At 38.9% G+C, this 27267-nt stretch overlaps 3 protein-coding genes across 3 annotated transcripts in view; 2 read left to right on the top strand and 1 right to left on the bottom strand.

Annotated features, from left to right (window-relative positions):
• Cpr73D (Cuticular protein 73D) overlaps nt 1–27267 on the top strand; it is a 162248-nt gene that overhangs the window by 100645 nt on the left and 34336 nt on the right. The window lies entirely within an intron of this gene.
• LOC141401556 (uncharacterized) lies at nt 8613–9297 on the bottom strand. The gene is made up of 2 exons (XM_073981858.1): nt 9223–9297; nt 8613–8945 (listed from the first exon to the last, which is right to left on the bottom strand). Exons 1-2 carry the CDS (start codon nt 9295–9297, stop codon nt 8613–8615), a joined length of 408 nt encoding a protein of 135 aa, XP_073837959.1.
• On the top strand, nt 9389–19025 carry LOC141401552 (uncharacterized). The gene is made up of 6 exons (XM_073981855.1): nt 9389–9393; nt 9458–9483; nt 9560–9600; nt 9666–9945; nt 18297–18376; nt 18450–19025. Exons 1-6 carry the CDS (start codon nt 9389–9391, stop codon nt 19023–19025), a joined length of 1008 nt encoding a protein of 335 aa, XP_073837956.1.

Raw genomic sequence — 27267 nt, 5'->3', positions numbered from 1 at the left:
CTTGTGTTCACTGTCCCCTATACGGCTTTCGCAATATTTTGTCGAAACTTAGTTTAAGTTCGAAGATGGGTTATATCGGTTCACTCCTTCCGATCCTTCCCCACAAAAGTTCGAAAATGTTCGGAAAATTTGTGCGCACGATAACTCTTGAAGGAGGTAACTGATTTGGTCCATACTATGCACATCGTGGAATTTCTACCAGACATAAAAGAGATTCCAATATGGACTCAACCGGTCCACTCCTTCGGGTACCGTAAAGACTATAACCCATGCTGGAATGATGACAGTGAAAGACTTCTCGAAGAATTCCGTACAAACCAAAGCCTAGAGGTAGCAGATGAACTCATAAAAAGTCTGAACGATAGGAGAAAATCTGAGTGGGAAAAATCCATGTCCAACATGAGCTTCAAACCCTCCAGTCGTAAAGCGTGACAACTTCTTCGCAAGCTTGGGGCTGCAAACCCCCCTTCATCCACAAGTCCTAAAATGGATCCAAACATCATTGCTGCCCATATAGTGAATTTATCCAAGGCCGAGGCTGACATACCGTTCACGCGAAATATTAACTCGGAATTAAAGGCCCTACGTAGTCACACCACCCCAAATGACTACTTCTCCCACCCTTTCTCCGTATCGGAAATTGACTAAGCACTGTCAAAGATGAAAAATGGAACAGCAGCAGGGGTGGATTGTACCTACCCAGAGTTCATAAAACATAGTGGTCCCCGTACTAGGAAATGGCTTGCAGATTATACACCGATATCCTTCACTCAGCCCGTACCCCGGGTCTCTTTAAGAAGTCAAAAAACATTACCCTTCTCAAACCAGATAAAAACCCAGCTGAAGCTTCGAGCTACCGTCCGATTGCCCTCCTCTCGGTCTTCCTAAAGTTATTTGAAAGGCTTTTATTGAGAAAATGGTTTCGACCAAATGCAAAAAACAGCGGTCTCATTCGTCGATCTGTCGGCTGCCTATGACACACTATGGAAAAAAGGACTCCTGCTGAAACTAAATAAGATCATACCGTGCAGTAGAATTTGTAACATTATATCAGCTCTCCTCAGCGACCGCCCCTTCACTGTTTATCTAAACAACAATCATAGCAGAACGAGAAAACGCAACAACGGCTTCCCACAGGGCTTAGTTCTAGCTCCCATACTCTTCAATCTGTACACCCACGACCTTCCTGAGACTGTTTCCCGCAAGTTCATCTACGCAAACGATATGGCGTTCGCAGTACAAAACTCTAAGTTTCATATTTTGGAAAAGCCTTTAGAGGATGATCTATCAATAATCTCATCCTATTGCCGAAGATGGAGACTAAAGCCCGAAAACCGAAGTATGTTGCTTCCACCTCACGTATATTGATGCAGGAAAAAAACTTACAGTTCGCCTCAATGGGTCTGTTCTCTCCCACAACTTCAATCCAAAATACCTGGGAATAATCCTTGACAGAACCCTTTCGTTTAAACAACACCTTAATGAAATAGCCCAAAAAATCAAATCTAGAAACAACATCATCCAGAAACTCGACGGGACGAATTGGGGTGGCTCGGCCAACTGTCTTCGAACATCAGCAATGTCTCTGGTATACTCAACATCGAATACGGAGCACCTGTGTGGCTCAACAGTCACCACGTAAAACGAATTGACGCCCAACTAAACTCCACCATGAGATTGATAAAAGGGCACTAAAATCAACACCGATAGAATGGCTCCCAATGCTATCGAACATTCAACCTCCAAACTTAAGAAGAAAGCATGCTCTTCTCCAGGAGTATAATAAAATCACCGAAAATACCAGCATCCCCCTCAATCGAGATTTATCAATAGCATATGAATCCAGGCTGAAATCCAGAAAACCGCCATTAATACTAGCCAAACAGCTACACAGCGAAGATTTTAATATACATACTGCTTGGATATCGCAGTGGAACTCTATGGGCCGCAGCAGTCCTCTTTTCAACCCACAAAACAGAACAACTGAATTCGATATACCACGCAAATCTTGGTGTAATTTAAATCGACTCCGCTCTTCCACTGGCCGAACAATGGAATACCTACACAGATGGGGTCTCGCCGACGACCCTAGCTGCGTGTGCGGAGCCCAAACCCAGTCGATAGACCACATAATTTACAATTGTCCGATGCTATCTTTTCCAGGATGTATTGAGGAAGTACAGTCCCTTTCAATAGACATTGAATCTGTAGATACATAAAATCAAAACTAACTCTGTATTTTTTTTATAAAAAAAAAACCATACGCTAAATAAAATAATCTCCAACACAAAATTTCCGACAAGTGCAGTTTAAGACCTGCCCTCGAATCCCTTTGATTTCTGTTGTAGCAGTTTGTATTCATTGCCCCCATTACGACGGCACAAATTTTTTCAGCGGCAAGTCTATAGTTCCTGAGAAAATGACCCGAAAGCTGTAAAAACCTCAACGACATCAGTAGCGGGAGCGCACGGTAACTTTCGAACGGATCAGCCGATTCGGCCTAATGTTTGGCCGAAAGTTTGACCGAAAGTGAGCTATATCGGTCCACTCCTTCGGGCACCTTCCCCCAAAAGTTTAAAAAAATGGAAATAAAATGGTACGCACTACATCTCTTAAACGGACATGCCGATTTTGTCCAAGGGGATCCAAAGATCTCCCAATATTTTGTCCAAATCGGTCTTCTCTTTAGGGTACCTTTACACAGGCTGAGGGTATATCTCTTTCGGCAAAGCCGAATGACATTTTTTTACTTGTTTTTCTTTCGAACTTTACTCATGTTCTTATATATCGTCGGCGTCATGCTTAAGTGTTCCATACACCGTTTTCCTTTTTTGGGATAATCGCATTTTAATGTTTGCGTCATATTTATAATATTTAATATGATTATTTATAATATTTAATATGAATCGGGATGCACTCATTGGTACGAGAGAAGTATCCCTAGTGCAGTTCTGCCACCTGAGGAATATGAAAATATCAGCCGCTAAATCCACTGCCACATTCTTCACCACATGGACGCCTGAAATGAGGCTCCCACTGATCATATTGGTCGAAGGTGCACTGATTCCGACCATTAACTACCCCAAAATACTGGGTGTAACGTTCGATAGCATGTTTAAGTCATTCGCGCATGCCTCAGCTATTTGCATAAGATCAGAAGATCAGCTGGCCGGCAGCACTTGGGGAGCTGACAAAGAAACTTATTGACCACCTACAATGCAATAGGCCGGTCTGTGGTAAGCTATGTGGCACCAACGTGGTCTGCAAAGGTTAGCACTACGCAGTGGAAGAAGATTCAAACCTACCAGAATGCTGCCTGAGGAATGCAACAGGGTGCCTCCTCATGATACCAGTGGATCATCTTCATGAGGAGACGAAGATTTTACCGGTGCGTCAACTCAATAAAATGTTGTCGATGCAGTTCCTGCTTGGGTGTTATCGCAGTGAGCATCCCTGTCACAGGGCAGGCTTCCTCCAACCAGGCACGTCAGCACATTTGCTGCGGTCGAACTATTAATCATCACGATTGAACTCTACTTAGTTTTCCCATCCTTTAATTTGAGCGTAGACTGTTTTATAGATTCATTCTTGTGGACCACACTCTGATATTCAAACCTCTCAAGGTGTTTCTTTTCAAAGTCCATGCTCCACTCCTCCCGATGAAGCGTGCTGACAAAGTAGTTCTTCAACCGAGTAGCTTCCTTGTGGATTCCTGCCTTCAACGGAATGCTGCTCGTACATCGTTGATGTTTTATTTAACGATAGATTTGAGCTGTTAACAAGGCGTCTTGCAATGCCGGTTGGGTTATCGGTGGAATAACCTGCCTTTGCTCCAAATTTGTTCTTGGTAGAGGTTCGTTTCCTCTTCGTCTTCTATCTTGACGATGTCAAGAAGTTCGTTCAAAGAATCAACAACATACAAACACTGTTCCACAACATCCCATGCGGGACAAGGGAGACTTCTCTCATATCAATTAGTGCACCCCGATTCATATTTAGCTCAATGATATGGGACCTACTGTTTATCGCCGAGTCCGAACGGCGTGTCCTAAGACACCACTTGTAGAGAAGATTTTCAAGGCTGAAATACTCAGGAAATGTCGCCAACATTACTGAGGGGTATTTTGCCACCGTTGAGAAATGTTTGGTGTTGCCTGGCCGGGGAATCGAACCACCGACCTTCTGCGTGCAAGGCGGGCGTGCATACCATTGCACCACGGTGGCACCCAAAGAATCAACGTTTTGTTTTTTTCTGCAGGGCTCGTGCTCCTCCCGAAGTTTTGTTAGTTTTCCCACAAATTTTTTGATCAGATATATGCGGCAAATTCAAGGATTTCTTCCATTAAAGTTAAAAGTTGTTTTTCTGGTTTTTTCGTTCCATATTCCCAGAAATTATGAACTTGTCCCTTAAAAAATGTGAATCGATAGGATGTACCCGTAAGAGTGGAACCTGATCTAAGTCTAGTAAATATAATACGAAGTGCAAAGTATGGACCAAATTAGTTACTGCCTTCGGGAGTTATCGTGTGCACCATTTTAGCGAAACGTTTTTAACTTTTGTGGGAGAGGTACACGAATGAGTGGAACGATATTAAACTAAACTTAAACTGATCTAAAGACCGCATTTATGGCCCAATCGATGAAAAAACTTTGCTATTTCTATAGTACTTTAAACGGGGGCCTAAGGAAAATTTTCAGGCCACCAGTATACAAAAGTTTTTAAAAATCGGCTAGGAGTTTAATATTGGCTTTATTATAGGGTCCAAATTACCTATAACACTGTGTAACAATTTTCGGGTCAGGGTCTTACTTACTTTCTTAGCTGGCCCATTACAGAACATTTGTTCCATACACCGAACTAAGAAAAGATCTCCAATTCTCTCTGTTTAGTGCTTCGCTTTTTGGAATACCGCGCCTTGTCATCTCTTTATCCACTTGTTTGCGCCATCTATTCTTTGGCATGCCAATTCTGCTGGCACCGCCATGTGGCTCTAATTTGTACGCCTTTTTACCGGATTTATCATCGCTCATTCTTATTATATTGCCTAGTCAACGCAATCGTTGCATCTCGATACGTTTAACTATATTCATATCGTTGTATAGCAGATACAGCTAGTGGTTCATGCGACGTCGATATTCACCGTCAACTCAGATTGGTCCGTAGATCTTTCGAAGAATTTTTCTCTCAAACACACCAAGCACTGCCTTATCTGCTTGTGCAAGTACCCAGGCTTCGGATCCATACATCAGCACGGGTAGTATCAGTGTTTTGTAAAGCGTTATTTTTGTTTGACGATTTGTAGCTTTGTTTTTAAAGTGCTTACTTAAGCCAAAGTAGCATCTGTTGGTTAATACAATTCTTCTTCTTATTTCACAACTGATGTCGTTTGTTGTGTTTACGGAGGTGCCGAGGTATACGAAGTCTTTTACTACCTCAAAATTATAGGAACCAACTTCAACAGTTGGTCCGATCTCAATGGACGCATTGCGCGTCGACACCATCAGCTTGGTCTTCTCGCCGTTTGCCGCCAGACCTACTTTAGCAGATTCTCCTTCGGCCTTCATAAAGGTATCGGTTACTTCTTTTACTGATCGTCCCATGATGTCTACATATATCATCAGCATAAGCAAGTAACATGTGGCTATTGGTGTAGATTGTGCCACTTCTTTTGACGTCTGCCCCTCGTATAACCTTTTCTAGCAGGATGTTGTCTCCTTGCCTGAAACCTCTTTTGGTACAAAACTCTTCTTGCCTATTTTAACTGAAAATCTTGTGTCAGTTGGAGCCATTTTACAAAGCCGAATGAGCTTTGCGGGGATACCAAATTCAGACATTGCTTGGAATACCTTTGAACGTAGCGGGCTGTTTATAATCGACAAAAAGGTGGTAGGTGTCGATCTGCATCTCTTGGGTCTTCTCCAGGTTTGCCGCAGGGTAAATATCTGGTCAATGGTGGACTTGCCAGGTCTAAAACCGCATTGGTATGGCCCAATTATTTCTTTAGTCGTTAGTCGTTCGCACAATATCCCTGACACTATTTTGTAGGCGATAAGGAGAAGACGTATGCCCCTATAGTTGGAGCATAAAGTCTTATTTCCTTTCTTATGGACGGGACACAGGATGCTCAGGTTCCAATCGTCGGGTACGCGTTCTTCCTGCCAGATGGTGCTAACTAGCTGAATCATACACCTTATCAGAGTGTCGCCTCCGGTTTTAAACAGCTCGGCTGGTAGGCCATCAGCTCCTGCTGCCTTATTATCCTTCAGCCGGTTTATTGCTGTCTTTACCTCATCTTGGCCAGTGGTATACATTCAATGCCATTTTCTGGGATGATCTATGGTATCTTCGGCGACTTCGCTACTATTGGATACCAACAGGTTTGAAAAATGCTCTTTCCATATCCTTAGCACACTATCTGTATCAGTTACCAGATTACCTTGCTGGTCTCTACAGCTAGGATGTGTCAGTTCCAAAGCCATCAGTTTGATGTTCCACTCTTTGGTAGAATTTTCGGACTTCATTCTGTCTCCTGTACATCTCGATTTGTTCACACTGCCGCTTTTTCATCTCTCTCTTTTTCCTATGGAAGAGGCGTTTCTCCTCTCTCTTTTTCTCCCGATAGCTCTCTCGTGCGCTACGTGTTACTACTGATTGTAATGTTGCTCTATATGCCGCATTTTTCTCTTCGGTAGCAGCACGACACTCCTGGTCCTACCATGAATTCCTTGGTGGAGGTCTCTGGTATCCAAGTACTGATTTTGCGACGGATTGCATGGAGTGGGCAATGCTTTGCCATTGTCCTGATATATTATCGGGACGAGGAGTGCTTTGATTAAGCAGTTGGGCCAGTTGAGTGGAATATGCTGTGACTATCTGTTGTGATTTCAGCTTACCGATGTCCAACTTCCGTGTTGTGCCTGTTCGCACTTTGTTTGCTACGTTTAATCTGGTACGTACCTTTGCTGCAACAAGGTTGTGGTCCGAATCTATGTTTGCTTCTCGGAACGATCGTACATTCAACACGCTCGTTGAATGTCTTCCATCTATCACAACGTGATCAATTTGATTTCTAGTTCTTTGATCTGGCGACAGCCACGTGCCCTTGTGAATATCGAGATGCTTAATCTGGTACTGCTAACTACCATGTTTTTTGCAGCCTCATACCATTGTCAGATGTTTCATTGTGGAGACTGAATTTCCCGACTGCTGGGCCAAAGATTTTCTTCTTTCCAATTTTGGTATTAAACTCTCCTAGTATAATTTTAATGTCATGGGCAGGGCAACGGTCATAAGTTTCATCTAGGCGCTCGTAAAATATATCATTGGTCTGTTCGTCCTTGTCTTCAGTGGGAGCATGAGCGCAAATAAAGCTCATGTTGAAGAATTTTGCTTTTAATCGAATTGCAGCAAGTCTTTCAGTCACTGGGGTGAAGCTGGAGACCAGGTGTTTTAACCTCCGACCAACTACAAATCCACAACCAAACTCATGGTTTGTGACATGGCAGCCATTTCCCAATCCATCTAATTTCCTGTATGTATCTGCCAATGCGTAAACTGCATCTTCTCTACAAAGAGTGCCAACATTCCAGGTGCAGATTCGCAGATCATGGTCCTTAAAACTTTTGCGGGGTTCGTCAACTTTAGAGGGCTTTGTTTTTCTTTTCTTTCGTTTTTTCATAGTAGGCTGCTTTTTCTAGGGTAGGGTTACTAACCCGACGCCCAAACCCTAGTTTTTAACGTTCTTATGGTTGAACGCGCGGCACATGTTAGCTCACTACCTTTAACGGGTATTAAAGGCAGTTCCCCAGGTGACACCACGGGGAGGTCAGTGTCCATTTGAGATGAAAGGGTTTTTCCTGGGCTTTGCAATGTTAAAGCCGGTCAGGACCGTTCCTTGGTATCTTCCATCCCCTACGTCACCCATGGTCTGGGTTGTGGAAAATTCCAAGAGGAGGCTATAGAATTCGGTTAGTATATCAAAATCCCACAAGAATTTTGGGTCTTCAGGCCAAACATTTTTAGAGCCCTTATATAACCTCAATTTAATCAATGGGTCCCCAATATTATGCGCTATACTTCATATAATGCTTTGAGAATTGATAGAGTCTTTTGGATTACGTAGAAGAGAAAAACCTAAAAAAGGATTTTCAATTTTCAGGCCAATTTTTAATTTTTTGATCAAGTCCAGGTTCCGAGCCGTAAATTAAATTATAAGTAGTTTTCTTTAACAGTTTACCACATCTGACAAAGGACTTGTGTAAATTCTTAAAGTGGTTCTATCCTGGTGAACAATTAAAACATGCTAATATGTATTTTGATATTTTTCCATAAAGCGAGTAAAAACTACCGTTATAACGCATATGTGAAATAGGTTAGTCATTGCAAATATCGCCTAATATATATGCTCTACATGTCCACAAAAATATAAATTACAATTCCCGTTAGAATCGTTAGATATAATGGTATTTTGTAGGCAAAAGTGGTTGGTTCTATTCAGATGAACCGCAGTGTATATAAAGGGCTGGGGTGGGGGGAATATCTAATCCTTTTTTAACATTCAATAACATTTATTTCAAAATATAACAATCACAAACAACTATTTCAATATTATTTAGAAACGTTTACGATAGACACGACGACGTTGGGTCTTGTAACGGTAACCATCATCAGCCAATTCAACAGTTGGTTGAGGGGCAGAAGCAGCAGGTGCGGGAGGAATGTAGGTGTTGACAGGTTCAGAAGCAGCTACAGGTGGGATATAAGTATTAACGGGTTCCGAGGCAGCTACAGGAGGAATATAAGTGTTAACAGGTTCAGAAGCTGCAGGAGGAATATATGTGTTGACTGGAGCAGAAGGGGCAGGGGCGTGATAGTCATATCCCGACAATTCGGAGACATCAGCCATAACGGCGGCAACCAAAGCCAAAGCTACAATAAAGAATTTCTGGAAAAAAACATAGATAAAGTAAATCTCTCAATTGTTGGTTCCTTGTCAAAAAAAATTCAAATCTTATATTTGAAGTTATGGAGAAAACAACCGAAATAAGCGTGTTGGTGTTTAGGAAAAAATGTAGATGCTTTTATACCAAAATTAACTTTTTTTCAATTAGAAAAAAATATATACATATGTTTCCTTAACTTATGCATTTGCCTAAAAATAGCAACAACACACTGAGGTTAAAGTTTGTTTTAAATAATATTGTCAAAATAAAACCTTTCACCTGATTTGAATAAAAATGAAACTGATTCTGGTTGCTTTGGTTTTCAAAACAATCAAATGCAGTGTGTTTAGACATTAAAGCTGAACAAGGAAATATAGTGAAAAACGTTTAATTTGTCAAAAGCTATTGTATTGATTTATTAATTATTTGTTTTATAAACTTGCCTATGACGTTTTGATTTAGAAGCAAACACAAAACAAATAGACATTCATCATTTCCTATTGTCACTTTGCAGAATTTCAATATTTGCTTGCATTTGCAGTAATAACCAATCAAAAATATTCTTTCTATAAATACTCCAATTGTTGACTCAAAATTATATCAGAAATTCTTTAAGTGTTTTACAAAGAACATCGCAACATATATTTTTTCAAAATGGTAAGTCATTCTAAAAGGTTTTGTGACAGGATATTGCTTTAATTTTGTAATCGTTTATCCTTTAGAAATTCCTTTTTGTAACTTTGGCTTTGGTTGCCGTCGCTATGGCTGATGTCTCCGAATTGTCGGGTTATGATTATCCAGCCCCAGCTCCCTCGGCTCCAGTCAATACTTATATTCCACCTGCAGCTTCTGAACCCGTCAACACTTATGTTCCCCCTGTAGCTGCTTCTGAACCTGTAAACACCTACATTCCTCCCGCACCTGCTGCTTCTGCCCCTCAACCAACTGTTGAATTGGCTGATGATGGTTATCGTTACAAGACCCAACGTCGCCGTGTCTACCGTAAACGTTTCTAAATCATATCGATGATATTTTGTTATTGTTGTGTTTTGAAATAAATTTTATTTAATGGTAAAGAAATATTGGAATTGTCTCAGGATTTGGTACTGCACAAAACCTTACATGTTCATCATTAATATCACAGGTAGGTCATCTCAATCAAAAATTTGATGCTGTAAACACTTATAAGATACCACTATCATTTTCTGAATTCGTTAATACATGTATTAGGGTGACGACATTTCGACTTTTTTCTTTAGCAGGGATAAATGAACTGTTGCTTATTAATAGACAGCGGAATCCTATGCAAATGCATATATGGTTAGGATAGTCGTAGAGAAAATCTGATTAGACAAAAACTCGTTTTATCACAAAATAAAACGAAATTGGCCCAGAAATGTTTGCATATTTTGCATATAGTGCATATTTTTACATATTTGTACATATTTGCATTAAATGAGCCTATGCAAAACCATAGGCAAAAATATATACAAGGATTTGTGGTCTAAAAATCCCACCGAAATTGCTGAAATGTGGTATTAAGTCTTCGTTAGGGGTATGAAACTATACACCTGAAATTTGTCCGCATGGGTCCACGTCTTCATATAGCCCTCATAGAACGGTACCTCCCGTTTTCAGATATTTTGAAGGTTGTGGCCTCAACATCACTTTTGTATAAAGTCTTTGTTGGGAGTATAAAACTTTCCAACTGATATTTGTCAGTATAGGTCCACGTCTTTATATAGCCCCCATAGAACAGTACCTCCCGATTTTCGGTATTTTGAAAGTTGTAGCCTCAATATCTAACCGAAATGACTAAAATTTGGTATTTAGTTTACGTTGGGGGTATAAAACTTTCCACCTGAAATTTCTCGATATAGGTTCACGTCTTCATATAGCCCCATAGAACGGTACCCCCTCTGCTATTTTGAAGGTTGTGGCCTCAATATCCCTCCGAAATGTCTCAAATTTGGTATTACGTCTTCCTTGGGGGTATAAAACTTTCCACCTGAAATTTCTCGATATGGGTCCACGTATTCATATAGCCCCCATAGAACGGTACCTCCCGATTTCCGGTATTTTGAAGGTTGTGGCCTTAATATCCCGCCAAAATGGCTGAAATTTGGTATTAAGTCTTCCTTGGGGGTAAACAACTTTCCACCTAAAATTTGTCGGTTTAGGCTCAGGCCTTCATATAGCCCCATAGAACGATACCTTCCGATTTTCGATATTTTGAAGGTTGAGGCTGTAGTTATACATTTCTCTATTTTATTGACTTGTCTGAAAAGAATTTTAAACAGAAAAAGTGTCTACTTAATAATGTCTACTTATTAATTACTAAAATAACATTGATTCCTTTTAAATATTGAAATACCACCCAGAAATTACTTGTGAAAAAAACTTTAAAATACCTTAAAATAGGGCGGCACCGTTTTAAAGGAGGCTATACCAAAACATGTGGGTAATTTTTGGTTGAGAAATTTTGTGACAGACGGCTGGAACCTCAAGTGCAATATTACAGGTAGTTCGGTCAAAATACCTTAAATCGGGAGGTACCGTTATATGAGACGTATACCAAAACATGGACCGAAAATCGGGAGCTAGCGTTATATGGGGTTAAACCAATACAAAGAATCCTATTTTGGCAACTTTTGGTGGACATGTTTTGTGACCACTCAAATGTGAAATTACAGTTCGGTTAAAAAATATAGCTAACAAGTTCAAACTACCGAATATCGGGAGGTAGCGTAAATCTATACTAACCAAGTAAAAAAGTATCAGTCGGATTTGCCGGCAGAGATATGCCCTCAACCTATGTTAATTGAATCTTTCATACACGGGCAGATCAAATGTATTTGGGGTCTTTTCAGAATTTTGTGGCACTTTTTCAACATTTGAACTTACAGACAAATATGTGGATTAGGATTAAAGTTGTACTTGAAGGAATGGACTGACATAGTCCATTATGGAAGTGGATCTTATTTTGAGAGTCATATCTTTTCGATAGATATCGCACCCACTAGTCATTTCAGTGGGTCATCGTATAACATTTGGACCAGTATGCCAGGAAGTATGAACTTGTCCACGAAAAACATAATATCGCTGTTAACAGGACCACAGCAATAGCACTTAAACCAAAATGTTGAAGTTTTGCTGGGGAGGTACCTTTAGGGGAGGACCAATATGGGCAATTTTAGAAGTTAAACTAAATTTGGACAAAATATTGGAAGATTCCAAGTTTGGACTAAATTGGATACCTAGCTCAAGAAAGTGTATAGTGCATACAATTTTAGTGACATTTTCAAAATTTTTGGGGGGAAGTACTATTGACCGGTTCGAGTGCTATAGTGCGCTCCAGCCACTACACATGGTGCCATAGGGATTTTTATAACTTTCGGGCTATTTTCTCAGAAAATATTTATTTGCCCCTGAAAACTTGTACCATCGGAAAGGGGGTCAGTGAATGCAATTTGCTTCAACAAAAATTTAAAGGGATTCGATAGCAGGTCTTATAGTGTAGTCCATATTCGATACTGGTTTATATCTGGTAGATATGTATATTTGGATGTGTAAAGTATTGTAGGCGAGGTACCTGAAGGAGTGGACCGACATGGGTTATACTCGAACTTAAACTAAGTTTGGACAAAAGGGAAATCATTTACCTGTGATATCATTACCAAATATGCCATTTACTTTTCAATGGCATTCTTCAAGACGATTTTTAGGTTATGGGCGAATCGTGGGCGCTATGAACTTTATATTATATATTTGAATACAGGACTATATAGTAGACACCCTGAGCATATCCGGAATGCCATATGAAGCTCCTATGACTTCCCCCGATGACGTAATTACAGCTTAAAGTACTCAAAATATGCAATTTTTACAAGATGCATCGTATGTTTTCTACATTTTTTGATAAATATTCGCCACAATTATTTCAAAAAACATTTTGTATCGAGCGTATAACATCTTCTTAATATATTAGTGTCGAAAAACCCGCAAAAAATATTTGTTTGTATCCGAAAATAACGAAATTCTGGGTAAAACTCGTAAAAATCGATTTTGAGCTATATCTCAAGAACAAGAGCTGATGGGGAAAAACCTTGACTTGACAGATTTGAAAATAGCTCGCCGATTTCATTTAGAAACAACAACAACTTCGGTTGAAACATTCAACTTCTTCAATTTTGTTGAGCAGTGTTATTCTTAGTTGACTTTCGGAAGACGGAGTCAACCATTAGGCGTAGTCTATTAATATTCGGCTATTAATCGTGGTCGACTATTAGTCGTAGTTGACTATTGGGTGTGCTAAAACCGCATAATTGACGGTACTTTTTTATACATATAAACATCACGGATCGCATCAACGAAAATGGTCGATTATATTCGATTATAATCGGTTTAATTTAATCGAAATTCGACTTTTAGAACACTCTTAAATAATCGACTAACCGAAAATCGAGTTTTAACTTTTTCACGAAAACCGAATAATCGAAAAACCGATTATTGCAATTCACTTCGTATCCCTAGTGGGAGGTACCCGAAGGAGTGGACCGATTGAGTCCATATTGGATCCTCATCTAAGTCTGGTAGAGATTTCACGATGTGCAAAGTATGGACTAAATCGGTTACTCCCTTCAAGAGTTATCGTGCGCAAAAATTTTCCGAACATTATTATTATCGAACTTGTACGGGGGAGGTAACCTAAGGAGTGAACCGATATGAAATTAAGTTTAGGCAAAATATTACGATACCCAAAATTTGGTTTGAATTGGTTGATCCGTTCGAGAGTTATCGTGCGCACCAGCCAGCCAGACAGACGGACGGACATTGCTAAATCGACTCCAAATTGTCTGAAACGGATTTCGTCCAAACATACTTAGGGTCTAAAACCATTATTTCGATGAGGCACATTTTGCCCGCATGAAAGTGTATATATCCTCGTTAGTATAAATGCTGATGGTATAAATATGGACCTATGTTGAGAATTTTTGGTTGAAAAGTTTTGTCACTGAAAATGTATCAAAGAAAGTCAAAATACCTGAAATGAGGCAATGTGCTACGATCGTTTCGCTGGTGCTTCTATTCAGCTCATCAGGCATATTAGATGTGGTGCTAAACAAAGGCTGAGTTTGAAAACTTGTATATGGTAAAAACCAAAATTATTTTACAATTGACGAATCCTAGTTTCACCCATTCAGAATTCGCGAACTGTTAACATATTCCATACAGTATGACTGAAATTCTTTAAAATGAAGTGTTCCAGAAAGCATCCCATAATGTCGACCATTAAAATTAATTTTCGTGGAAGCTGTGCTGGCATCAATGTAGAAAAGTGGATAAAAATGGGTTGAAGTCAAGAAATTTTTTATGTACCTTTCCGATTTCTGGCTTAACCTTACATTTTATAGACCTAAGCCCAAAGAAAGAATCACATAATACTCCATGGGCAACATGACACTATTGTATGATTTTTCGATATATCCACTGCATCCACCTAATTTTTTTTGAATTTTTTAATAATCCGGACGCGCAACGAGATAATATTTCAACTCATAATATGATTATAGAACTCGTGATTTTACGTCATTTAATGTATATCCAAAATTTGATGAGTGAATTTTCTTAAAAAACCTATTTCTTGCGTTTAATATTTACAAGTGTCACTCAATATCCTTAAAACCCCGCGCGAATTTAGTTTTTTTTTACGCGACGGATCGAATCCATCTACTTAAACCGCGGATTTAGATACCTTGGAAATAGGAAAATCAGCAAAAAAATATTTCGACAAATCTGCGTACTATACCACGATTTTCTTTAAAAAATTTTGCATAAAAGGAATCCTTTTTACGCGATTATAATATTTGTGAAAACGCGTGTCATAATATGGGTCTTTAAATGGGAATTTGGAGGCACATCTGCGGTTCTTGGAGAATCTATTTGAAATAGGTGTATGTACCGGAAGCGCATCGAAATCGTATGCACATTGCGCGACTTTTACCCACTTTAAGGCTTTTTAAATTGTCTGATGCAACTGAAGGCTCAATTTGGACGCTGAGTGAAACATCGAAATATGCATAAATATTAAAAGAGATTGATTCGATGTATCCAAAAGCGGATGGGCATCAACTGATTTTAACTAATTCGCCCATAACTGGCTTTTTAATTTGCATTTTTTAAATGACTGTAAGTTGAATATTACTCTTAATTTCCTATCTTTAAAACTTATAAATTGACATTTTTTTAAAAGTTTGACAGTTTTTAGCCTTAGCGTACTCAGGACAGTTTCACATACGACCATGTGTGGTGTTGTTTACAGTGACTTGAAAAAATCGCTTTGCATAAAAAAGTGAATTTACTGTGAACATTTTCGTCCGACAATTTTTCACAACTTTCGACGTGGATATTCACGGCAAGAGTGGATCCATTAAATTAAATCTTTGTATGTCGATAAAGGACCATCCTATAGCACTATGAAGAACTGGTTTAATGAATTCAATCGTGGTCGACACTCGCCAAAAAAACGAAGTTCGTGAGAGACGTCTAAAAACGGTAGTTGTGCCAGACAAAATTAAGTCGACCGTGAACGGATAATGCAAGATCGCCATGTTATGTACCGTGAGAGAAAGGCATCCTTGGGCATTTATTCTATCAACTAACATTTGATATTGCATAAACGCTTGGCGCCAAAAATGGGTGTTTTCTCGTCGGATTACGTGTTGGTCGCTGCAAGAAATTTCGAAAAAATACGCGGTGCTTCAAAAGACTATGCGTATGAGCCCGAAAAATCGCAGCAATCGACAGTAGATGCTGTAAAAGCGTTCAAAACCCATGTTTTGGCGGTGTCTCAATCAAGGCACTGTAAACAAGCCAACACATGGTCGTATGACAAACTGTCATGAGTACACTTAGGCTAAAAACTGTTAAAAGTTAAAAAAAAAAATGTCAAACGACGGCTGGCAACTCTGTGTGTTGCCTAGACCAGAAGGTTTTTTAGTGACCCTCGTATGTAACATCGAAATTTGAAACGCGGTTTTCTCAAAATGGCATTTTGGAATGCGGTGCCCACTGTAGCTCGAAAACGGATGATCCGATCTCCATATGTTTTTGTGGGATTGTTTCATTAACATAAAAAGATTGTACTTAAGCGAGACTTTTGTTTAAAAAAAAAATTTGACGGATTTATTGCCAAAAATCTACCAATTTTTTTAGTTAAAATCGAAATTTTGACATTGACAGTTCACAATTTTTTTTTTTAAATTTATATTTTTGAATTCCGTTTCGCTTAAGTAACAGATTATTAGGTTCTTAATGATCCCATTCGATTTCGAGCTATAGTGGGCACCGCAAACTGCTTTAGTAAAAACAGTGTTTCGTAGGCGGCCATTTGTCAGAACACTGTGAAATATTTTTCAACTAAAATAAAATCCTAAAGTAGCTCAAAGTGTGACCTATCAGATGAAAACATGAGAAATGTCATTTTTCGTGCTCAATAAGTAGCCATAACCCCTTAATGGAACATTTTCTACATCTACTCAATTATTATACCGTGGCGTAATTGATCAATTATACATATTTTCAACAAATAATGTTGGAGAGAATTATTTTTTGTCATATGTAGATAAACCCCAGTAAGAAGTAACTTAAAAATCCCGGGAAGAAATAAATCCCGGGATTCGGGATTTGAGTAATCCTTAACTAACTTTGAATGAAAAACGCTTACACCTGGGAAGAAGTTTTTGCGGATTCTGAAAGAGCAATGTTCATAGATCATAAAAATCCCAAAACAAGAAAAAATCGCTGGAGGGATTTTTTAAAAAAATTGCGGTCAAACTTCACATTTTTAGGTTTATTTTAGGTTTTCGCGATTTTGCTTGGAAACCGCAAGTCCTATCGAAATGGGACTAAAGAAAATTTTGTAGCTGTGAAAATTCTCCAGAGGATTGGCCGTTATGATTTTTCCCTAGGGTTTACCGTGTTTGATATATAGAAGTTCAGGTCACATTTTTAGGTTTTTTTATTAGGTTTTCACGATTTGAAAACGGTAAGACTTATCGAAATGGCACTAGAGAAAATCTTATAGCTGTGAAAATTCTCTAAAAGACTGGTTTTCGAAATTTTTTCTAGGTTGTAAAATTTTTGAGATATATAAGTTTAAGTTGCAGTCATGACCTAGTTTAATAAGGATACAGTCAGTAAATTGTCAAAATGTTAACTTCTATAACTTAAAAGTGGTAATATCTACGAAAACATAACACAGAACAATCTTGTAGGGAAATTTCACTACTACAACTCCTTCTTTAATCACATTTCGATGGGGCTTGCGGTTTCCAAGCAAAATCGTGAAAACCTAAACAAGCCCTAAACATGTGAACTTTGACCGCGATTTATTTGAAATTTTTTTTTTTTGATTTTCACATCTATGAACATTGTAGTTTCATTTAAATTTAGTTAAGGCGCACCGTGTTATTTTATTGCAGAAAATGTATAGTTCCAATACCTCTTAAATGTGTACGAAAAGAAGTTTTCAATTTGACTCCTTAAGATTAGCAGCCTGTTTATGTACATACTATGTATGTCGAAACGAAAGTGTGTGCGAATGAAACACTACCAACCTCGTGTGTGCGTTTTCAAATTTGTTTTTGTTTTCAAGCAAAACAAAGGTACTAATATTTAGAAAACCAAAGTTTGGGTGTGTTTCATTCGCACACATTTTCATTTCGACATACAGAAACAGGCTGTAATATTTATAATGAAATTATTTTTTTACGTTTAATTTTTCAATTCCACCTTGAAATCCAAAAAGGCGCCATACTAGCCATTAGTCGAATAGCCGGCATATAACCCGTAAAGACTATTGGGTAAGTGATAACGAAATTAAACACCATGGGCAAAGGTCACTCTTCTACCTGATGTGAAAGTTAGCCCTCGATTTTCGGTTTTTGGAGGGTTGTGGCTTCAATATTCAACCGAAATGGAAACTTGAAATTTGTCGGTATAAATCCATAGATACAAAAGCTCAATTCGGGAAATTTGCATTTTGAAGAACCCAGAATTAAAATGCATGTTCAATTAAAAAAATTTAACAACATTAAATTACAACCGAATGACCGATATTTTAAAAAAATGTAAAGATTTTGACTTATAATTGTATTCCATTGCATAAAATTCCTACCTGCATATCATTTAGGGTTATGAAATTAAGCTACAGCATACATATTCAATAATATGGATAAACATAAAATAAAGCAACCAATAGCATCAGTAGATTATGTTGAGTGATTATTTGCCAAACCTAGAATATCAAGTTCTATTTGAAATTTCTACTATAATTTCATTGATATAAATAGCCAATGCAAGTTTGTTATCGACACTACAGTTTTATCTTCTGTTCTGCACGGAGCATTCCAAAGAAACAAACAGCAACATGGTAAGTTATGCAAATAAGTAGTTGAGATAACGAATGAAAATTATTTTTTTTATGTTTTATGTCTTTTTTTTAGAAATTCGTTATTTTGGCTTTGGCTTTGGTCGCCGGTGTTATGGCTGACGTCTCTGAATTGGGCTATGACTATCATGCTCCAGCTCCATCCGCCCCTGTTAATACTTACATTCCTCCAGCTGCTTCTGCCCCAGTTAACACCTATATTCCTCCTGCTGCTTCTGCCCCAGTTAACACTTACATTCCTCCAGCTGCATCCGCCCCTGCTCCCGTCTACAGCGCCCCTGCTCCTTCTTACAGCGCTCCCGCTCCCTCCTACAGCGCCCCTGCTCCCTCCTACAGCGCCCCTGCTCCTTCCTACAGCGCTCCCGCTCCCTCCTATACCGAAAGCTACTCCGTCGCTGCCTCTGCCCCCTCTAACCAATACTTGGCTCCAGCTGCATCTGCCCCCTCTAACCAATATTTGGCCCCCGCTGCTTCAGCTCCCTCTAACCAGTATTTGGCTCCTGCTGCCTCTGCTCCCTCTAATCAATATTTGGCTCCTGCCGCTTCGGCTCCAATTGCCACCGCCTCTTTCGGCAATGATGGCTATCGTTATAAAACTGTTCGTCGTCGTGTAATCCGTAAACGTTTCTAAACGGTGAAATATTTTCGCCAATTCAATTTTAAGTAAAATAAAATGTATGTAATACAACAAGTAAAAAAGTATCAGTCGGCTTTGCCGACAGAGATATACCCTCAGCCTGTGTGGATTGAAATACTTTTTTCCCAAAAAAAAAAACTTATGTACTTAGGGGCGTTTTCAAAATTTTGGGCGTATGAACCGACAAAAGTATGGATAGGATTAAAGCTCAAAAATTTGCGGGGATATCGATAGATAAGCTTTTTTATCACACTAGCCTACGAAAAACATAATATCGCTGTAAAAAGGGTCACTAGGAAAAAGGGTCCAAAGGATCCTCGAACAGACCCTTAACCACACAAAAATGTGAACAATTTGTGTGCGTTGTACCACAAGGTAAATTTGGTACCTGAACATAAACTAAGTTTCGACAATATTTAGAGATCTAAAGTTTGGACCAAATCGGTTGCTACGTCTATGAGAAATCGCGCGTACCCTTTTAGCGAATATTTTCGAACTTTTGTGGGAAGGTATCGGAAGGAGTGAATTTCATCTAATATTCGAAGAAATATTACAATATCTAAAGTGTGGACGAACGCAGTATTCGGTTCGAGCTCTCCAGCCACTACATATGGTGCCATAGGGGTTTTTTACAACTTTCGGGCTGTTTTCTCAAGGATTGGCCCCTAAAAAAACTTTACTGTCGTAATTGAGGCAGCGAATGCAAATTGCTTCAACAAAAACTAAAGTGATTCGAGAGCAGGTCTTAACGTGAATTTATCCAACATTTTGTGTGGTAGGTACCCGAAGGAGTGGACGTATATAGTCCATATTCGAACCTGCTCTATATCTGGTAGATATATTAGGATATGTAAAGTATGGACCAAATGGGTCACTCCCATTAAGAGTTATCATGTGCACAAATTTTCCGAACATTTTTGAACATTTGTGGGAGAGGTAAATGAAGCAGTGAACCGATATGGCTTATCTTCGAACTTAAACTATGTTTGCACAAAATATTACGAAGGCCACATTTTGGACCGAATCGGCAGATCCGTTCGGTGTCATAGGGGTTTTTGTACCCATCAGGCAATTGGACGTGCCCATGATGAAACTTATATCGTCGTATGGGAGGCAGTGAATACAAGTTGCTATAACAAAAATCAAAGCAGTTCGAGGACAGGTCCTAAACTTAGCTTTTCAAAAATTTTGTGTGGGAGGCACCCGAAGGAATGGACCGATTGAGTAAAAAGTAAATCGATTAGTTTGTCAATGAGAGCCGTACCTAAAATTTTCTGAGCGACATTCTGCTGAACATTTCGAAGCTGAAAAACGTCATCTTGTGATTCTTAAAATAATGAACGAAAAGGACATTGAAGGGAGCGATTTAGAAGGTTGAAGTGCTCTACAAAAATAATCCTCATTAGATTTGACTGAAGACATGTCATCTCAAAAATACGCTAAAGCAACAGTGAACAAAGATATAACGCTAATTCCTGATGGCTTACAGGGTCTCTAGCAAGAATTTCATCACGCCATAACGCGGAAGTTCGACTAACGGCGGATCCGTCCTTCGGGGTTCTTAATATACTCACCAAGCCCTTTCATATCCAAAAGGAATTATCTCTGCCCCAAAATTTGTGTTCACAGTGTTATAAAATAAGCGAGAGCCCTGTTGTTACACTCTTTGACAAAAATTCTCTCTCAACCCATAAAAAAGTCACAAACATATTTCTAACATATATTTTACTACGTGTAAATAACACTGTGCAACAAAATTCATTTTTTTTAAATGATGGAAAAAACTGAGAATATTATGAAAGTAGGGCTAAAAATATGAGACACGTGTATCGTAGTTTTTTTACCTTGACATCGGAAAGTAACCAAATTAGGCGGGGTAAGTTCCGCCTATTTCTTGTTTTTCCGAAATATTCGATTTAAGATATCGTGGAATCCGTGAATTTTAGACATATTGTGTCTTTGGCAACTTTAAAGACAAGAGTTTGGGGAATATTTGTGTTAAAATTTGTAAACCTCATGCTTTTCATTAAAAGGGTCTTTTCGGTCCTTATTTCGAAAATCGTTCAAAATCTCCTCGAAAATGTGATCGTATCAAATTAAAATATTCTACAAATCTGTTTGTCATATAATTTTACTATAGATGAAAAGTGTCAAAAGATAAAAAATTCTACACAAAATTTTACTATGAGTTTCATAATAAAACATATATCATTTTCTTAAAAAATTAGGTTACAATTTTATATATTTTAGGATGAAATTATTTGTTTTAAATTTGTACTGTTAATTTTACATAATTCCATACTGGGCCAAAATCTAACAAAATCCTTCAATTTTTGGGGAAATTGTTAAACGAAGAAATGTTCCAAATCAAATTTCACTGTGAGTCTCCAAACAAAAGATATCTGTAACTATAATATATAACATCCTTAACAACCCCTGTTTTTGATGTGTATTTTAAGGTCATATTTTACGATTTTTATCCAGATTGTCGTTATTTTTGAACGCCAAAAATATTTCATCGATATTTTTCGTGACGAATACGTTCCGAAAGAGTTGCGTTCTTCATTAAATAAGGTTTTTTTAATATTTATGGTGAACATATATTTGTAAAATATAGAAACATAATTTTTTAAGAAAATATTATACGCAGATATATGTTTTATTCTGAAACTCGTAGTAAAATTTTCTGTAGAATTTCATATTACTTTCATGTATCAACTCGAAAAAGAAGGAAAATGTTTTCTTTCAAAAAATTGGTAAATATTTTGGTGTTTTTTTCAGCAAAATTCATACTGATATTTTCATGATACGTAATGTAAATATAGACTTCATTTCATTGGTAACTTATAGTGAAATTTTACGAAAAATATTTTCGTCTTTGACGTCATCCCTCTAAAATTATGTTTTGTTGGACAATTTTGAATAAACTCAGATGAAGTCCGAATTTAACCCTAAAACGTGTTTTTCCTTTCTAAAGATTCCTGGCGATTAGAATAGATTTACAGATTTAGTGTATTCTAAGACCTATAGTAAAATTTTAAGACGAACAGTTTTGTAGAATATTTTGATTTGATACGATCACATTTTAAAGGAGCTTATGAACGATTTTCGAAATAAGTACCGAAAATACCCTTTTCATGAACAGAATGACGGTTAACATTTTTAACACGAGTATTCCCCGTACACTTGTCTTTAAACTTTCCAAAGACACTATATGTCTAAATTACACTGATTCCAAGATTTATTGAATCGAATATTTTAGAAAAACAAGAAATGGACGGAACTTGCCCCGCCTACTTTGGTTACTTTCCGATGTCAAGGTGTAAAACGCCGATACACGTGTCTCATATTTTTAGCCCTACTTTCATAATATGCTCAGTTTTCCATCATTTTAAAATAAAGGGCTGTGTGTATGGTGCAATAGAAGACACAGAAGCGACGACGGGAGGGTGCAAAGTTTGATTTTGCTTTGTCGGCTATGCCGACAGAGATATATCCTTAGACTGTGTGAATTTATAGTCGAATACGAATAGAATACCGGCTACACAACCAATATCCTTTTCTGTTTAAAAGTTCCAAGATGGACCATATCGGTCCACTCCCTCGGGTAACTCCCCCACGAAATTTATTTATTTTTTCGCTGAAATGCTATCGTGCAAGGGAGTTACCCGAGTGAGTGGACCGATATGGTTCATCTTGAAACTTCATTTAAGTTTGGACAAAATATTACGACTGCCAAATTTTTGAGCGAATCAGTGATCAGTTCGTGAGTTATTGTGCTTCCAACCAGACATACAGATGGACGGGCACGTCTAAATCGACTACAAATTGGCTAAAACCATTATTTCGATGAAGCAAATTGTGGTCGTATGAAAGTGCATATACCCTCTTTAGCCTAAAGGCTGAGCGTATAAAAAGTGAGAAAGTGTCAGTCGGATTTGCCGACGGATATATACCGCCAGCCTGCGTGAATTGAAACGTTGAACTATGGACAGATCAAATACCGGCTTTTCAACATTTGACACCTTTTTTTGACATATGAACTTGCCGACAAAAATATGTGTTTGGATTAAAGCTCAATTGTGTTTTGGAGGAGGTACCTGAAGGAATGGACCGGCATAATCTATTTTGGAAGTCATTAAACTGCACGTAAGAAAAAAATGCTGAACTACTTTGAGGGAGGCACCCGAGCAGGTGGACCAATATTACGCATTTTCGAATTTAAACTTGTACCGTGCGCATCGGCCACTATATATGGTGGCCGTAGGGGTTTTAACCGTTTTCGAACCTTTTTTTCAAAAAGTATGAATTTGTCCCGGAAAAAGTGTAGCGTCGTAATGGAGGCAACGAATGCAAGTTCTTGCGAAAAACCGAAGCGTTTCGAGAGCAAGTCTTAAACTGCACTTTTCCGAAATTTTGTATGGGATTTGCCCGTGGGATTATATCGTGCACAACATTTTTGCGAAAAATTTGAATTCCCATCTCGAACGTAAATTATGTTTGGATAAATTGATGGACACGGCTAAATCGACCCAAATTGTCCGGTTTGGGGTATTAGGTCTTTGAGAATATTTATGTAACAGGCAAAAGTAATCGAGATAGACAATGGTTACTTTTTTGAGGCGATTTATGCATGTCCGACCGAAGGTCTCAGTTCGTCTGTCAATATGTTTTCGTTATCAAAGTACAGGTGGCATTTATCAGGGTGAAAATTGAGAATGATTTTGGTGAGGATCGGTTCAGATGTTGATATATCTAACACATATGTTATCGCACGATTTTATCCACCAAATACGCTATGTCTGTCCAATTTCGATGAATGTCAAAATCGTGCCGTAACGTTAGATATGAAATCTCTTATTGTAAAAAATAAAGAACTTCAAAATACTCCAAAATCGTGCAGTACTGTCATAGCCCCCCTATATCAAAACGTGGACGGATGTAGGTTAGGTTTTTAAGGATGCTCAGCCATCTAATAGTATATCTGACTGCTTCACTCGGAGACCGTTGGTCCATTGTGTTCATCCTGTGTAGGTTAAAGTTTCAGACGGTGATTTAAAGATTTAAGGATGTTGATGTGGTGAAATAAGATGAGGATGATAAGATTCATCATCATCTTACAAGTACAGAGGTAAGGATGTAAAGATGAGAATTTATGATGTTGAAGTAGAGATGATGTTGTACTGGAAAATGGAAGAAATTTGTTAGTATTTAGTAGTTATGGACCCTTGCCAAGATATGATATATATTTCGCAAAGTTGAGTAGAACAATGGGATCTATGGTAGACAGGAAGGTATCTCCTTGTTTGCTACCAGGGGCACCTACAAAGCAGATGTTCGACAGTCTCTTTCTCCTCCGCACCTTCACATATCATCCCATTTTGAGGTTAGAGATCTAACTCTGCAGTGATCTGTTATAAGTCCCACTTCGACTTTACTAATTTATCAAGTTAGAAGAGAGAGACGCCGCTCTTCGACGAGAGACCACATGCCAGATTGAAGAGAGACGCCGTTCTTCGACGAGAGACCACAGGACAGATTGCTTTGGATACCCTACAACCAGGTACCAATAGCCATCGATCACAACCACCCAGTTCAACAATCTAAGAAGTTGAATGGGAAGATTGTGGCGTCAAGCCCCTGCATAGCGCCAAGATGGTTATCACCGGAGGGGGAAGGGCGGATGTAACCCATCTACGAACTTGACGCGCCGTCAAAGAAAAACAAAACACTTCTGTAGAAACATGTTTGAATGCTAGATTGATAACAAAAAAAAAAAAGGAAATATCGTAAAAACCAAAAATGTTTTACAATCGGTGAATCCGAGTTTCACCCATTCAGAATTCCCGAACTGTTAACATAATCTACATATATACTTACTTAGCTGGCCCATTACAGAACATTTGTTCCATAGACCGAAGTAACAAAGATCTCTAATTCTTTCTGTTTTTCGCTTTGCTGTCTGGAATACCGCGCCTTTTAATTTCTTCAACCACTTGTATGCTCCATCAAAGCTTAGGCCTGCCGATTCTGCGTGCACCGCCATGTGGCATGTATTCATATGGCTTTTTAGCGGGTTCATCATCGCTCATTCTTATGATATGGCCTAGCCAACGCAATCGTTGCATCTCGATAGGTTTAACTATATTCATGTCTTTGTATGTCAACGCAAATCGGCCCGTAGATCTTTAGAAGAATTTTCCTCTCAAACACACCAAGCACTGCCTTATCTGCTTGCCATGCTTCGGAGCCATACATTAGCTTGGGTAGTATCAGCGTTTTGTATAGTGTTATTTTTTGACGAGATGTGGCTTTGTTTTTAAATTGCTTACTTAAACCATAGTAGCATCTGTTGGCCAATACAATTCTTCTTCTTATTTCACAACTGATGTTGTTTGTTGTGTTTATGGCAGTGCCGAGGTAGACGAAGTCTTTAACTACCTCAAAATTGTAGGTACCAACTTCCACAGTTGGTCCGAGCTCTATGGACGCTTTGCGCGTCGATACCATCAATTTGGTATTTTTGCCGTTTACCGCCAGACCCACTTTTGCAGATTCTGCTTCGACCTTCCTAAAGGTATCAGTTACTTCCTTTACTGATCGTCCCATGATGTCTATGTCATCAGCATAAGCAAGTAACATGTGGATATTGGTGTAAATTGTGCCATTTCTTTTGACATTTGCATCTCGTATTACCTTTTCCAGCCAAATGTTGAATAGGTCACACGAAAGGCTGTCTCCTTGTCTGAAAGCTCTTTTGGTACTGAACTGTTCGGAGAGGTTCTTTCCAATTTTAACTGAGGACCTAGTATCAGTTAATGTCATCTTACAAAGCATGGAATTGCGTTGCATGGAATACCTTTGATCGGATTTGCCGCATGGTAAATATCTGGTCAATGGTGGACTTGCCAGGTCTAAAGCCACATTGGTATGGTCCAATTATTTCGTTAACCATTGGCTTTAGTCGTTCGCACAATATACCTGACACTATCTTACAGGCAATAGGGAGAAGACTTATGCCCCTATAATTGGAACAGTCTTATCTCCTTTCTTGTGGACGGGACACAGGATGCTCAGGTTCCAGTCGTCGGGTACGCGTTCTTCCAGCCAGATGGTGCTAAATAGCTGATGAATACACCTTATCAGCGCGTCGCCTCCGGTTTTAAACAGCTCGGCTGCTGCTTTATTATTCTTCAGCCGGTTAATTGCTGTCTTTACCTCATCTTGGCCGGGCGGTATACATTCCATACCATCTTCTAGGATTGGATTTGTGGTATCATCGTCTTCGCTACTATTGGATACCAGCAGATTGCAGAAATGTTCCTTCCATATCCTGAGCACGCTATATGTATCTGTTACCAGATTACCTTGCTGCTCTCTACAGGAGGATGTGCCTGTACCAAAGCCATCTGTTTGATGTTTCACGCTTTGGTAGAATTTTCGGACTTCATTCTGGCTCCTGTACATCTCAATTTTTTCACACTCCCGCTTTTCCATTTCTCTCTTTTTCTTGTGGAAAAAACGTTTCTCTTCTCTCTTTTTCTCCCGATATCTCTCTCGTGCGCTACGCGTTGCTACTGATTGTAAAGTAGCCCTATATGCCGCATTTTTCTCTTCGGTAGCAGCACGACACTCCTGGTCATACCATGAATTCCTTTGTGGAGGTCTCTGGTATCCAAGTATGGATTTTGCGGTTGTTTGCATGGAGTGGGCAATATTTTGCCATTATGTTGTTATGTTATCGGGACAAGGAGTGCTCTCATTTAGCAATTGGGCTAGTTGAGTGGAATATGCTGTGGCTATCTGTTGTGTTTGCAGCCCAACGATGTCCAACTTCCGCGTTGTGTCTGTTCGTGCTTTATTTGCAACGTTTAGAGGGGAACGTACCTTTGCTGCAACAAGGTAGTGGTCCGAATCAATGTTTGCGCCTCGGAACGATCGTACATCCAACACGCTCGATGAATGTCTTCCATCTATCACAACATGATCAATTTGATTACTTGTTCTTTGATCTGGAGACAGCCAGGTGCCCTTATGTTTTTGCAGCTGCAAAGTCTATAAGCCTCATACCATTGTCAGATGTTTCACTGTGGAGACTGAAATTCCCGACTGTTGGGCCAAAGATATTCTCCTTTCCAATTTTGGCATTAAAATCGCCTAGAATAATTTTAATTTCATGGGCAGGGCAACGGTCATATGTTTCTTCTAAGCGCTCATAAAATATATCTTTGGTCTG

Source organism: Musca autumnalis, unplaced genomic scaffold (genome assembly GCF_047663935.1).
Source record: "Musca autumnalis isolate F117 unplaced genomic scaffold, ASM4766393v1 scaffold_4, whole genome shotgun sequence".
Classification (NCBI taxonomy): Eukaryota; Metazoa; Arthropoda; class Insecta; order Diptera; family Muscidae; genus Musca; species Musca autumnalis.
Note: the sequence above shows the minus strand (reverse complement) of the source record. Positions and strands in the feature narration are given on the sequence as shown.